We start from the raw sequence: 14,019 nt of genomic DNA, 5'->3' as shown, positions 1-14,019 counted from the left end.
CAGACAATGTTACAGTGTACTTATCAAGTGGGGGCAGTTCAGCAGTCAAATGGGTAACAATCCCCATTAATGGAGGGATATAGTTTTTGACTGCTTTACCCATTGACACCTCAAATGCCTGAGGACAGGGGTCAATGGATTAATTAAGCTTCATGTAGAACAGGAGCCGGTTTCTCAAAGCCTGGTTAGCACTAACAGAGGTTTCATTAGGAGCCGGTCACCAGCGGTATACCGCCGTCTGTTTGTCAGAAAGTTGTCTCTCACCGCCTGCTACTCTGCCTTGATTTTCACTCAAACCCTTGTAAATGATAAGAGTGACCGCCGCTTACATTGATTAGCCCGGTCATCTACTGCAAAAGCTATTGAAACCCCTGACTAACCGTTTCAAGGTTAAGAGGTATCAAAACCTATACATGTAGGTTTCATCATCATCATCATCATTGCTTATACTCTTTCCATCACATTAGCTGCTACTTCTGGTCTGGTTGGCCACATGGGCTTGAGAGTTGGCTCTGGTGCGTTTTTTGCGTAAATGCGGGAATTGCTGCTGCAGAACCTGTTGAAATGTTGACCGATTAAGCATTTTCTTGATTAGGTCTTCCTGCGAAAGATTTCTCGAGGATGAAATTCACTTTTGTCCACACTCAATATGCATGGGAGCGATTGAGCGATCCGGTTTTATAAATAATGCCTTTTTGGTTGGATAAGCTTTGTCATGACTGACAATGTGCACAACGTAATTCATGTAGTGTACATGGTTCCATGGTGTTTAATGCTGGTTCGCACTGAACATGCTTCCAGCAACCCAGGCTTGGTGTTTTATCTGTGAATCACACCTGTCATAGCAGGACCACTGCTAAGGCATAAACAGTGCCATCATTACATGTTGCCATTGACTGTTCTATTCATTCAATTAAGATTATTCATCACATGTACGTGTAACTTGCAGATTGAGGATATCATAGGCAACTTTGGCCTTGTTGTTATCTCAAGAGTAGGATCCAATCCAGAATCTTTCATCTATGAATCAGATGTTCTCACAAAATATAAAGTAAGTGAAAAACAATTTTAGTGTTTTTGTTTTTTCACAAAGTAATGGAAAAATAAGGTAATTTTATCATTGACATTTCTCAATTTTTTCACTGTTTTGTTTCACATTCATCAGAATAATATTCACATTGTCACTGAGTGGATTTCAAATGATGTCAGTGCTACCAAAATAAGGTAATTAAAATGGTAGCATACTAAATTAAATGTTTGTTAAATTTTTTTAACATATTGGTTTTACCAGCAAGTAAATTATATTATTACTTTGTTTGAAGAACAAAGTATAGGATTCGACACCGTTTTTGGGCTTTAGACTATTTTTTTCGGGCCCCGCTCTGGCTTCGCATACATGTGTAAGATTTCTCTGTCTTGTAGAAGGCAGTTGAAGTGGAATTCGAACTCGGTATCTCTTGAATCCTTCAGAGGCAATCGCGATGACCACTAAACCACGAAAGACTATGTGACAGATTAATGGGGAAATATGTATTAAAGAATTGCGTGCTTGACCGGAAACAAGTTTTTGTGTTTTCATTGCACACAATGCAACATCCGGTTTATCGTATGACTCTAACAGATTGCGTAATTTTATAATTCTCCCAGTATTGTGAAGAAAAAGTATTAAATATTTTAAAATATCATCATAGAGACTTGCAAAGCATCTGTTTTCAGGTTTTGATTGGAATCAATGCTTTTAACAACAGTTTTAAATGTAAACAACTATAATCTAAGATTGCACTTAACCCTATTGTTGGGTCACGGAATATGGACTGTGGAATTCGAATTACGGAATTGAAACTGGATATTTACCAAGATATTGTAACATAAAAAAGAACCCACTGAAATACTGTGAACTTAAAGTAAGTCGGCTAAAAATCCTTTGAACAAAGTGTAGGCTACCCGTAGCCTCTTGTTTTAAGACAATTATGCCATGGATGAATGGCCAGGGCACACTTATGATGATAGATGTGTAAGAAGAGCAGAAGATGGGAAAAGCTGGTGATCCATGATAGCTGACCTACTACTGTAAATGTAGTAGATATGGCACTCGATGATGATGATGATGATAATGATGATGATCAATGCCATGGATGTACTTGTGGCATTTAAGCTTCCTGGTCAATGATTGAACATGAATTGTTGTCATAGTCTGACTTTGTAGGGTTCTTCTAAAAATTTGGTTCCTAAATTAATTTTGGGTAATGGGTAGGCAGCAAGGAATTTTTGACAAGTTGCATTCTTGATCCTTCTTCACCAGTACTTCAGATCTACAAGTAACATCTGTGATTCTTTTTTTTGTTTGTTTTTTCTTTCAAGGAGAGCGTTAAGGAGAGAAGAAAGCGTAAAGTATTTGATTCCAGATCCTGTCATTGAATACATAAAAGAAAACAATCTCTATGTTAAATCCAAGAGTTAAGGCTTAATGTTAATGATTTTGTTCGTTGTTACAAATCCCTGGAATGTTTAGACATACAGCTGATAGCAATGACATGTATACTGATAAGTTAATAGTCATTGACAATAATATTAACGTTAGTTTTTTATAAATAGTTTTTCAACAAGTTTGAGTAGAATAAAATGGACTGTTTAACCAGATGTCCATTATTATTCTCCTTGTGTTACAAATTATTAGGGAAAAGCTATTAGCGTACAAACAGAAAATTTGGAAATAATTTATTTTGCCAAACTTTACATTCAGCTAGCCTACAAGATTAAAACTTTTTATTATATAGATATTGATGAAATACCAGGATTTCTTCTTTTGCTAAAAAATCATATCTTCACAGCACGCAGTGAACATATCATTTTTATCTTCCACATGTGAGAATATAGGTGTCGTCATGGTAACGAACACGATCAGCCAATAAAACACGAACTTTGTCTTCATTGTAAGATACTTTTGTGCTTCAATATAATTCTTCTCTACTACATTAACATTAATTTTGTATTGCAAAATTTTACATTATCATGATTTGTTTTTCATAACTTTCATATCTTGTTTCATGTTACACAACATGCATGTTTTAGCGGTTGGTGACCACTTTTTCATCATTTTGAAAATGAGTAAAACAAGTTGTTTTAAATCTGGACATTTCATCAATATCTATATAATAAACAGAACATTACATGGCCGCTTGGGGATACAAATTTTATCTTTTCGCACTGAAAGTATCTCTCACGAGTGAGCAAAGTAATATCCTCTATCTCGTTCACACCTCGCAGTTGTTCAAACGATGGATAGTGCTATCCACTGGGTAAATCACTATCCAGTGCACATTAATTTAATTTAATTAAGTCAACGCAAAACCAATTCCACTATCCCATGGATAGTGATTTATCCGGTGATGTTATGCACCGTAAAAACAAAGGATTTCTAACTTCTATTCCATGTATTTCTGTTCTGGAATATGGTCAATCAATGCACACCAAGTAAAACATCCCAACATGTGTTCTTTGACTAAACTGTAGGTTGCATGAGCAAAAGATAAAAAGACAGTCAGCGGTCGGCCCTCGTCCTCAGCCATTCTTAAACACAAAGACGCACTATGAAAGGCTTTATGCCTTAGGCACATGGGCATGATCACTTAATGTCAATCAACCATAGTGGCATACAGAGCTCTGTGATAATTTGTGTAATAAAAAAGCTAACAGCAATGTGTCTGTAATATGTTATCTGTGGTTTTTTCCCTTCTAATCCCATTCTCTCTCAGCCTCTGTTGCTGTTTGTTGATGGCCATCTTGGATGAATTGAATGAATTTGAACAAAATCAGAGCATGAAGCTACCTCTTTTATAGTGCGTCTTCATATGTATGGACATTTCCCAGGTGATTTTCCTGCGATTTCAAAGCCAGTCTTTGTGGCATGCTGTTCACCCATACATAGAAAACAACTCCCATGTACGGAAGTACCCTATCGCTTAGTGGTAGCACTTTTTGTGGGAGAACATGTACCATGGTTATTCAACATCAAAAACTAACATGTACATCCCTTCCTGAAATCTGAGCTGGGCTTCAGCATTTTTTACTGTAAGGCTTAGTTTTCACTTGGGACACAGTTATGGCAGTTATGTTCAGAAATGCCTCTAATTAGATGCAGGCAGATTTCAGTATGTGTCACTAAGAGAAAACTTGGTGACATTTTGATAACTGGTGCCTTTTGTTGGAGCAATATGCACTAATTAACAAGTTTGTGTTTGTGTGTTGCTTGTTCATCTGCTTGCATCGCTTGTGAAAACTAGCCTTATATAAAGCTTAAACATTTTCTTTCCCACAAGCTTTTTTTCATTTTTTAAAGACTTTGCCTTTGATATTTCCCCTGGCTTGCTTTCTCTTTAGAAGGCCCTGAAAAGACATTGTTAATGATTCTACAGATCCCTCTCTAATAAGGCTGCAACTTTGGGTATTGCGATACAAGTACCAATATAATAATAAATTATTATTTACTTATCTGCTTCACAGTATTACAATAATAATTTATAATAGTTTTTGCCCTGCTGCTGTGATTGCTTGAAACCACCAATGGTAAGCTTGCATAGAGAGCAGAGATGGTCTGATTTTTTGTTTGTTGCCAGATTATGAGTGCTATTAAAAGGGCTGTGTTTGGGTAAGCTAATTAAGGAATATCAAATACACTGATGTCACAAATACGTCATTTAAGAATATTTTAATGGTATCAAATATATTGTTTAAATACTGACAATAATTTTGTATTGTGACAAGAAATAAAACTGTTTTTGGACCTTACAGGATCCCCGCAAAAATGACAGTGGTATAGTAAAGTTTGGAACTTTGCATTATATGAAGTGTTGTTATTATTCCAATGATCTTGTTCATGTATGATAAGAATGAGCTATTGGGTTCAGTACGTTGATCCTTAAAGTGGTACTATGATCAAAAAATCAAATCTTGTTTCCTTTGGATTTCAAAACTGTTAACTAAAACTAAGTTACCCAAGTTTTAAAGCCTTGATTTTAAAAATACACTTGTTTATTTGAACTGGAAGTTTCTTATTTAATGGTCCACCATTACTAACTCTAAAATCTTGAGAGAGCTGGATCGAGGAGAAAATGACGTCAAAGACTCGCTAGTTTAAGAAAGCAATGGGTTTGTATGCAACTGGATTAATATGCAGCATGGGAGTTTCGGGCTTTCAGATTTTTAAACTTGTGTTTTGCATACAAAATAAACTGCGTTTTCACGCTGAAATTTTAAGCTATTGAGTGAATGATGTCACGTTTCCCTAGATCCAACCCTCTGAGGTTCAGTCAGTCAGTTTTCAATGTGAGTAATGGCAGACCATGAGATCCGGAACTTTTTGTCAAAGTAAACAGCCATTGGATAAAAATCAAAGCTCAAAATTTTGCCAGGCAGGTGTTAAGCAAACACACTCTCAAAATCTGAAGAAAAGAAAGGAAGCGATTTTTTTATCATAGTACCACTTTATAGATTTGTTAAACCATCTCCTAGGACAACCTCATCCCCAGGGTCTCTGTTCTTCTCTTCCTTGGGAAGAAGAGAGACCCTGGGGACGAGGTTGCTCCTAGGAGTGACCCCTCATAGATTTTACTCGTCAATGGGTTGAGAAATTCTACATGTACATAGACTCTCATCCCAAAAATATGTCCCCTTAAACAACCTCACAGAAAAGAACAATAAAACAGACATGATATGTGTGCTGCACGAGCACAACTATTTTGTAACCCTTACACCAATTTTGTAACCTTGCTATTTCCTTTGTTGTTTCTGGAACTCCCTTAATTAAGTAATCTAACTTATGGAATAAATTAGTAAAATTTTTAATTATTCATTTTCTGGAAGTATGTACAACCACAAAATAATATAATATTAATATTAACATTAAAAATATTGACACTAACTATCATGGCAATCCTCTACTACAAAAGTAACCCCACTTTCATTACATTGTTTGGTAACTTATCTTCGTCACACTTTGTTAGATGCCAGTTAGGCTAGCCCTCCTCCTCCACTTTTTACAATTACTTGGCAGGTGCAAATTTATACAGTTAATTTAATGGTACTTTAAATTACAAGCCTTGTCGATATACAGTTTGTTATCAAGGCAATTGCCTTATAATAAAATAAAATTTAAAACTGGTCAAAAATAATATTGTGGAAACACCTTTCCCTAATGGAATGTAATTCAGCTACTAGCAGAAAAACACCTACCGGTAACCCATCCCCTCTTGCCATCCAATGTTGAGTTTAGAGGTAGATGATTACTCCAGGGTCAACAAGAATCAACATTGGTTGGGCGAGGGTAGAAGTGGTACAGCATAAATTTTGTGTCCAATGTACATGATAACATGTCTCAAGTTATTTTATGAGAATTACGGTTAAAAGTTTGCTGAAGCTTTCAGGCAAAAATTAATTACGTGTCAAGGTCTCCCATTCCCTTGCCTGGCAAGCAATTCCCCTTTTTGTCCTTGTGCACTGCAGAAACTGGGCCCACACTACCTCTAACCATATCAAGGTGTTATTACTTGTTTGTGTACCACTGGAAAGAATATTTTCATCTGTGCCTTTACTACTGACAGAGGTTTTCAGGTATAGCTTAATTTTGGACTTCATTTGATTTGATAATATGGTAGAATTTATAAAAATGTAGAAATGCTCAAAGGCTTCTTTTGACCTGATCTAAGTTCCATTCTGCAAAAGGTATTAATACAAGAACGGGCACTGAAAAAAATTTTAAAATTGCAGTTGAATCCTTAATTTCATAAAAGGGCAAAAGCGCATTAGCTTCATAAAACCTGGTGTTTCTGTTAGCAGTAATATTCATTTTCATCAAAGTTAAATATTTAGTTAATTTTTTTCCCACCTAAAGCACAGAATAACGATAATATTGTTATAACCTCTTCCTGCACTGAAGAGTAGTCAAAGTATCCTCTCAATATCTTAGTTTTAAGCTTGATGTTACATTTGATGTATGTAGAAAACAAGATTACTTGATATTTCTTTCAAAATATTTTGCTGCTTTTGATTCCAGTTTGATCACTAAAACAAAACTGTTTGATATCATTGGACCAGTGATGTCTTGTTAATTTAGGGCAAATTTTAGTCAAGGACTTCTTACATGTAACAGCTGCGAATAATGTGAACTATACCTCTACATGTATATCAAGTCTTTTTTAACAGCTCTGAGAATATGTTGAATGAATGACAAATTAATGCTGTAATATTTTTGGATTTGACCAATGTATGAGAATATTCATGACAGAGGGTGTGACAATACACTTTTTCATTTTACGTAATTCTCTCTCTCTCTCATACTAAAGCCACATCCAAAAAAGTTACAGCTAATTATCTGTACACACTATAGAAATTGCAGCTTTCTAAAGAACTGGAGAGAGGGCCTGATAAACTGTCCATGCTATTGTAACTTCCAGATAAAGATTTAATGGAACCTCTGTCATCTTCAGGTGATGATGTAATGTCCCAGTTAGTAGATGACATCACAGTACATTTGTCATTTGAACATGTATTTTCAGCTTTGTTCACCTCACTTTCTCCCGCAAGTTCTTGGCTATGAATCACTTCCTCAACTGTTGCATTCTCCCCGTACTTGCCTTGAAGAAATCCATCAATCTCCTCAATTGAAAGCTGAGTTTGTAAGAATAAGTGAAGTCCAGCAAAAGATAGGAAGTAATTAAACTTTACAATCCTGCAAAGAAAAGTGAAATGAAGAATTTAAAATTTAATTATTGATGAAGGAAGTTCTTGACTATAATAATACAGAAGTGTCATGCTAATTGCCGTTGCAAGTACAGCAATGACGCAGCTCAACAAGGTTGAACCGAAAGCGCACTACGGTGCCTCTGGCTGCCGCTGTACAGTCGATGTACAACTTTGGAGTACAGCTTACAGCCAGCTGGAATCAGCTGTATGCTGCTTTTTGCAAGTGTCAAAACTGGACTATGCAAGTGTCATCCTGCTGAGCTTCTAAAGACACTCTTTGCTCTAGTTGATGAAACATCAGGCAATGGGGTTACAAAAAAATAAAGATGGTGCTTTGTCAGTAGGTGTTTGAAACACTAGAATTTAGGAGTGTCTTCTTAAGATGATAAAAGTACATTATCCATCATTGGGAGGAAGTTGAAAAGCTGACAATCCAAGCATTAACCCTTCATCAATCTCACCAAGGGTTAACCCTTGAAAAATTGGCTTTTCAACTTCCTGAGAGCCTTCCATTTTAATTATCTTTAGCAACTCAGTCAATACTACCACAATTAATGTATGTTCTTGAAATATCAGTCTGGGCTATCAATAACTAAGCATTCTTCCTCAGTTTGCATTTAACATAAAAGGATTGTCAGTATGACCACAAAAGGCCCTGGGATGACTATTAAAATATAGCCAAATTTTGTGCAGTTAAATGGTATTGACTAACTTCAAATCGTTGCATCTGATTCAATAAATTTAATGAAAGCAATATTATTTTATGACAACTGGCCAAAACAGCTTTTTTTCCCTCCCTCTGCTGCCATATTTTTCATCTCACTTTTCCTTGTGATCTGGAACATTTTTTTTTATTTTTGAAAAAATCATGCTGTGTGTATTCAGGGTGAGACGAAAATGAAAAGATGAGGTTGCCCTTCGGGCAAGCTGTTACTTGAGGTTACTAGCCCGAAGGTCTGACGAGCTAGCCCGACATTAAATTGTTCATAAACAATAATCAGATGTATTTAAGGACGGTGCCTACTATTTAAGGGTATTTTTGCCCTGTTTCATGATTATGCAGGAAATGTAGATCTTAACAAGTGTTATGGAAATCCAAAAAGAAAATTGGGGGTAATCACCCATTTTTCAAAGATAATTCATGAATAATATTTGTAAAAATCTTTAAAATACAAAGCAATGTATGGCGTTTTTTTCTCAAACTGAATCTTAATTATTTCTCAAAAATGCCTGGTTACCCGCAATTTTCTTTTTGGATACCAAGAGTATTTACTAAGATCTACTTTTTCCGGATAGTTTTAAGTCGCGCAATACCATCCCTGTATTAGTAAGCATCAACGGTAGGAAACCAGATTATCTCGAGATGCGCAGAATGTATGCGCAATAACAATAGTTTCCCAACGAAACGCACCTAAATTTCCGAGAAAATCCACTGCACCGTGACTTGGCTGGAATTTAATTAGACTGATTGTCTCGCACTGCACGCTGTCAGTCGGCAAAGATTGTCATTTCAAAAATATATTTCGGTCGCTATGTAAGCAGAAAAAGTCATGACGTTATTTACGGACGCAACTAAAATGCGGCGCAAAACGTTGTCACGCTACGATAATTTGGCCTCATAACGTTATCATTTTCTCTCAGGAGCTTCTGCTACACACTTTGTGGTATAAAAGCTCAATTTATCATCAGAAAAGAGAAACCAACGGTGCTTGCCCGTCGGGCAAGCTACGATAAGAAAACGCTAGCCCGACAAGTCATTCCAGTAGCCCCGGGCTATCGGACAGCACTTTCGTCGCGCCCTGGTATTTCTCCATACATTGCTGTGATTCGGAGAAAGAATCAAATTAAGGGAAAAATATATGAAAAGGGTCATTTATTCAGCCTTCACCAGGAGGACAATGAACTTAAAGTACCGGTATTTAGAAATATAATAACATTAATTTTGTTCTAATAAACTTGGGTGAGAAAACAAGAAAACTCACTCTGTCAAAAATTCTTTGAGTCCTCGCCGTCTTGAATCAACAACTTCCTTGTTAAATCGACTGAAATAACTCTTTGGTGGAAGCTGTGGTATACCCCTGTCCCCACTGTGTGAAAGACAAAAATAGGTTTTTAAATATGTGACATCCATCACACCTGAAAGCAACTGCTTTTGAATAATGAATGAAAGAAAGAAATGTATATAACATTATTTTAAGTGTGGGTCAAAGATGAAAGGTAGAAGAGATCCTCCAAAACGATGTGCCGTTTTCTCTTAAGTCACTGCGCCTCAATGTTGCTGAATGGGTATCACTTTGCTCTCACAACAAGACACCAGTGGAACAACATACGCATGATCAATTCATGTTTTTGCATGTGCAAGCAAGTCTAGAGGATGAAAGCATGATCAAGTCACACTGTTGTTTTTGGTTCAGGGTTCACAAAAAAACAAGCATTTTGCGAGGACTTGCCAGGGATCCAGTACTAGGAAATATCGGAAGGCTACATTTTCTGGGTCTTGTTCAATGAACCCACCAGTTTAAACAAGAGAGAAGAGGTGAAGGTGTTCTGTCTTTAATTGAAGCAGCACATTAGAATCAACACCCACCAAAGCCTCACAACAATAATGTTCAAGTCTTTTACATGTGTTGTGATTCAATTTTTTTTCTTGGTTTAGGAAATTTCAAACCAGTTCAATTCTGATTTTTTTTCATTTTCTAATATTCATTAATATTATTATTATTATTATTATTATTATTATTATTATTATTATTATTATTATTATTATTATCATCTGAATCAAAGGAAAATCGAAATTGAACTGGATTAAGAAATTTTGAACCGGGAAAAAATATTCCCAACCCTCACTGAACTAAGAAGCATTAATTAAGGAAAATCTGGTTATCTGATACAGAACTGAGATGATAGACATTCAGTTCAGAAAGTAACAAGGCTTTGGTGTTTTGCCAAAGATCTAGTGTACCGGTACATGGGTATGAGCACCAATAATTATACAGTATTATAAAATGGTTAGCCTTGCCTCTCAGTGGGTTATGTTTAGCATCTCAATAAAAAGACTTCTTAAGGTTTGAGGATTTTGACTACTTGCCATTTCAGTCAAGCTGATAAGGGAAATGTTAAGTTGGTTGTAAAATTGGTAAAAAAAAGTCTGTTTACGGGCCAAGTGGCCCATCAGAGCTGGAGCTTATCCCAGTTTCTGTGGCATGAAGCGCCTAGGAGTATTTTTCACTCCCCCATGGATGGGATGCCAGTCCATTTACCCCAAGCATTTCACCGGTACCCATTTATACACCTGGATGGAAAGGCACTCTGGGAGTAAAGTTTCTTTCCCAAGAACACAACACAATGTCCCCAGCCAGGACCTGAACCCGGACCACTCAATCCGGAGTCGAGCACACTAGCCATGAGGCCATGGCGCCTCCTTGTAAAATTAGTACTGTGAGGAATATGGTGTGGGCTTGAGGCTCTGAACCTTCTGAGTCTGTTCATTGTTTTCAACTTACTCTATAGTAGGATGTCAAGTTACTTCATTTAATTTCACCGCACAGGGAAAATTGTCTTTGATGGATGTTACCTAATGTTATACTTGATCCCAGATAGTCTCAAGATTAATTTTTTTTTTGTTGCCATGGCTATTGCAAGTAAATGAGAACATGTGATACTGATTTATGTCGTCAACTGGTGTGAAAAGTAGCGAGGTACCAATTCATAAATTTCTACACAATCTCTTAAACCTATCTGAATTTCAATAATTTGTGTGTTAGGCCTCCATTGCTAATACCTGACCATCTTTGTGGTATGTGCCAGTAAATAATGCGGAAGAAAGCGGGAATATTCACGGGTCAAAGGGTAAAGTTGGCATATGTCCGAAGTGACAGAAACTTCTGGATGTGATGTCGAAGATTTCGTCTTCAAATTTCTTCGAAAACTGCGCACCACTTACAAACACGACAATCTCATTGCTGATTTTTTTTCACATATTTAAAACTTTGACTACTTATATTAGCTCACCCGGCTAAATCGTAAGTCATGCTTACCTTCCAAATCCATTGATCTCTGTGCTTGACAACTTTGCTCTAAGCCAACAAAAGTCAGAGTATCTCCTCCTGACAGCGGAATATTTCTTGTAGAAAGCTTTATTATTAGTCTGAAGGAGTAAAGGGAAGAAAAGGATCTGGTTAAATACCAAGAATGAAAAAAAAAGTGGACAAAACACGACAGACTTACCTCGATCGTGATCTCGTAGTCTACAAACTTGCTACCTCTACAGCTGTGTAGTTTAGGTTGTTTTACGTCCAATTTCACAACCTAAAGGTGCAAATAATAAAAAAAACATTAATTTTTTTAACAGATAAGCTTACTTTTACAACTCAAACGTCATAATGAAGCCAACGTTACTGATTCCCCAGCAAAGTAAGCTACAGTTGTTGTGAGTTTGGAAAAGAGATCTCTCAGCTGTATGCATTTAGAACTCTTGTGACACAACAATATATACAAGAAATTCTTCGAAACATTGATAAACGATAATCAGGAATTTGTAGGAATCAACGAATACGCGCCGTTGTATCCATCACAAACTGGGCGCCAAGAAAGTTCCCTTCAACCGATAACGCAAAACTTACGAACCTCGGAGTCTTCTACAGGCGTTATCGTCATTTTCTTGGAAATTAAAGTATTTTCGTTATAAAAGAAATAACTATATCTCTGGGTTAACCATAAAAGCAGAAAGACATCAATTTTAAGACACCGTGGAGTTACGCAAGACGTCCCTTCCAAAGGCGCTAACTAGCGGAAATACTATTTACGTTTGTTTACGGCTGACGCAAGTAAAACACAAGGTGGGCACATGATTAGTCATGTGACTGCATTCAGAACAAAGGTCAAACAGTGTCCCGTGACTCAGTTTTCAGCCTCATTTTAATAACAAAACAATAGACAAGAAAAAAAGTCGTTGAAATCAATTTTCTATGATACATTTAAGTAGCAGAAATATCAAATCAACCGACAGTGCTTTTACCATAAGACAGTCCTTCGAGAAGCGGATACTTATAATTCGCGTGTCAGGATTTTGCGCCCATAGCGTGACAGGTCATGCATGCATGAAATGTAATTTTCACGATCAAACAGGGGGAAGGCTTCGGCTAAAATCAAGTTAGCAGCATAGTACACAAATCTCGAAATGCTTGTCATGAAAAGCGTCTTAAAAAGACATTTTGCAGGCATTACGTGATACCTACGTTTTTAAACAAATTCTGTAAATTCGTAACGTGACAGGTCACGCGACATGTCAGATGAGAGCCCCTCAAATCGAAAATGAGATAAGCTTTTAAAAAAATTGCGCTTTTCTCGTTATGTTACTCTCCTTAATGCCGTTTCTCGTGCAAATCTCTCCAAACGAAAGTAAAATTATCACTGACTAATGTCATTTTGGACTGACACAACTTCGTAAAATACTTGATCTTAATTATTCGATTATCCACTGCCATTTATAGTGTTTGTTTACAACAGAATCAGCCTTTGTGGTTGCTGAGGACAAAGAACAAACGAATTGAGACCAACCTTTGCCGAACGGCGCTGTCTCCCTGATTTTGAGTGAGCCTTCTTGTTATCTTCAAGAGATCCACAAGGCTGGTTTTCTTTCGATGCCCCCTGGGCCGGAGGCATTTCTCGAGTAGAGGTAAGAAGATCCAGGGTCTTTAACCTATACCAATTTTCTCACTGAAATCACTGCCTTTAAGATCTTTAACGCTAACAGGAAAGTAAAATCATGATGTTTCGACGAGAAAAATCCCCAAACTGAAACTGGTCTGCTCACAGCCAATCAAACCAAGGTTATGTCATGTAGTTCCCATGCCCCCAAAGTCCTTAAATCTGGAGGAATCAGAAACCACCGTTCAATTTTTGTTTGTTTTGTTTTGATTGTTTGATGTTACGGTCAGATCGCTTTAAAAAAATAAGCAAGTTAACCTGCTTTAAAAAAGGATATTTTCCTCGTCAGCAATAATGAAAAAAGTCGCACGGAAAAAAATGAAAAACAACTACGGTTGTGTTCACCCACTAAATAGGCACATGCTGGAGCGCACCTTTGCTCTGAAATAACTAAACTAACTATAAATGATTTCAAACGGTGTGGTAACTTTGCAGAGGGGAAGTATATTTGTCTTCGAAGCTCCCAGCGGACATCACTACCTTTACTTTGTCAATGAATTCCGAACGAAGACAGACCAGTTGGAGAAATATAGACCGTCAATAGGTTAAATCCTTTTTTCCCACCAAGAT

The 14,019-nt window shown here is 36.8% G+C and overlaps 2 protein-coding genes across 3 annotated transcripts in view; one reads left to right on the top strand and one right to left on the bottom strand.

Moving 5' to 3' along the window:
* LOC138006838 (nicotinamide/nicotinic acid mononucleotide adenylyltransferase 1-like) overlaps positions 1-4,785 on the top strand; it is a 19,360-nt gene extending 14,575 nt beyond the window's left edge. Inside the window, exons 6-8 of the mRNA XM_068853432.1 lie at positions 950-1,051; positions 1,166-1,224; positions 2,362-4,785. Coding sequence (XP_068709533.1) covers positions 950-1,051; positions 1,166-1,224; positions 2,362-2,461 — 261 coding nt within the window. The 3' untranslated portion in view covers positions 2,462-4,785. The remainder of the gene's footprint in view (positions 1-949; positions 1,052-1,165; positions 1,225-2,361) is intronic.
* Positions 4,690-13,544, bottom strand: LOC138006837 (sorting nexin-10B-like). 2 transcript variants are annotated; one of them, XM_068853431.1, is made up of 5 exons: positions 12,367-12,568; positions 11,968-12,048; positions 11,778-11,887; positions 9,723-9,827; positions 4,690-7,726 (listed from the first exon to the last, which is right to left on the bottom strand). In XM_068853431.1, exons 1-5 carry the CDS (start codon positions 12,394-12,396, stop codon positions 7,366-7,368), a joined length of 687 nt encoding a protein of 228 aa, XP_068709532.1. In that variant the 5' UTR covers positions 12,397-12,568; the 3' UTR covers positions 4,690-7,365. The 2 variants fall into 2 exon arrangements, with proteins under 2 accessions (XP_068709532.1, XP_068709531.1); XM_068853430.1 differs by lacking the exon at positions 12,367-12,568 and adding an exon at positions 13,300-13,544 and having other exon boundaries at positions 5,763-7,726.
* Between the last annotated feature and the right edge of the window lie 475 nt (positions 13,545-14,019).

Source organism: Montipora foliosa, chromosome 6 (assembly GCF_036669935.1).
Source record: "Montipora foliosa isolate CH-2021 chromosome 6, ASM3666993v2, whole genome shotgun sequence".
NCBI lineage: Eukaryota > Metazoa > Cnidaria > Anthozoa > Scleractinia > Acroporidae > Montipora > Montipora foliosa.
This window is presented reverse-complemented; position numbering and strand designations above follow the sequence as displayed.

Bases quoted from the DNA above. Each gene is read 5' to 3' on its own strand.
- LOC138006837 (XM_068853430.1), bottom strand. From the start codon at position 13,404: ATGCCTCCGGCCCAGGGGGCATCGAAAGAAAACCAGCCTTGTGGATCT. The intron at 11,888-11,967 runs GTAAGTCTGTCG...TTACTCCTTCAG, and splicing joins ACTACGAGATCACGATCGAG to ACTAATAATAAAGCTTTCTA. The intron at 7,727-9,722 runs GTGAGTTTTCTT...TTTTCTTTGCAG, and splicing joins CTCAAAGAATTTTTGACAGA to GATTGTAAAGTTTAATTACT.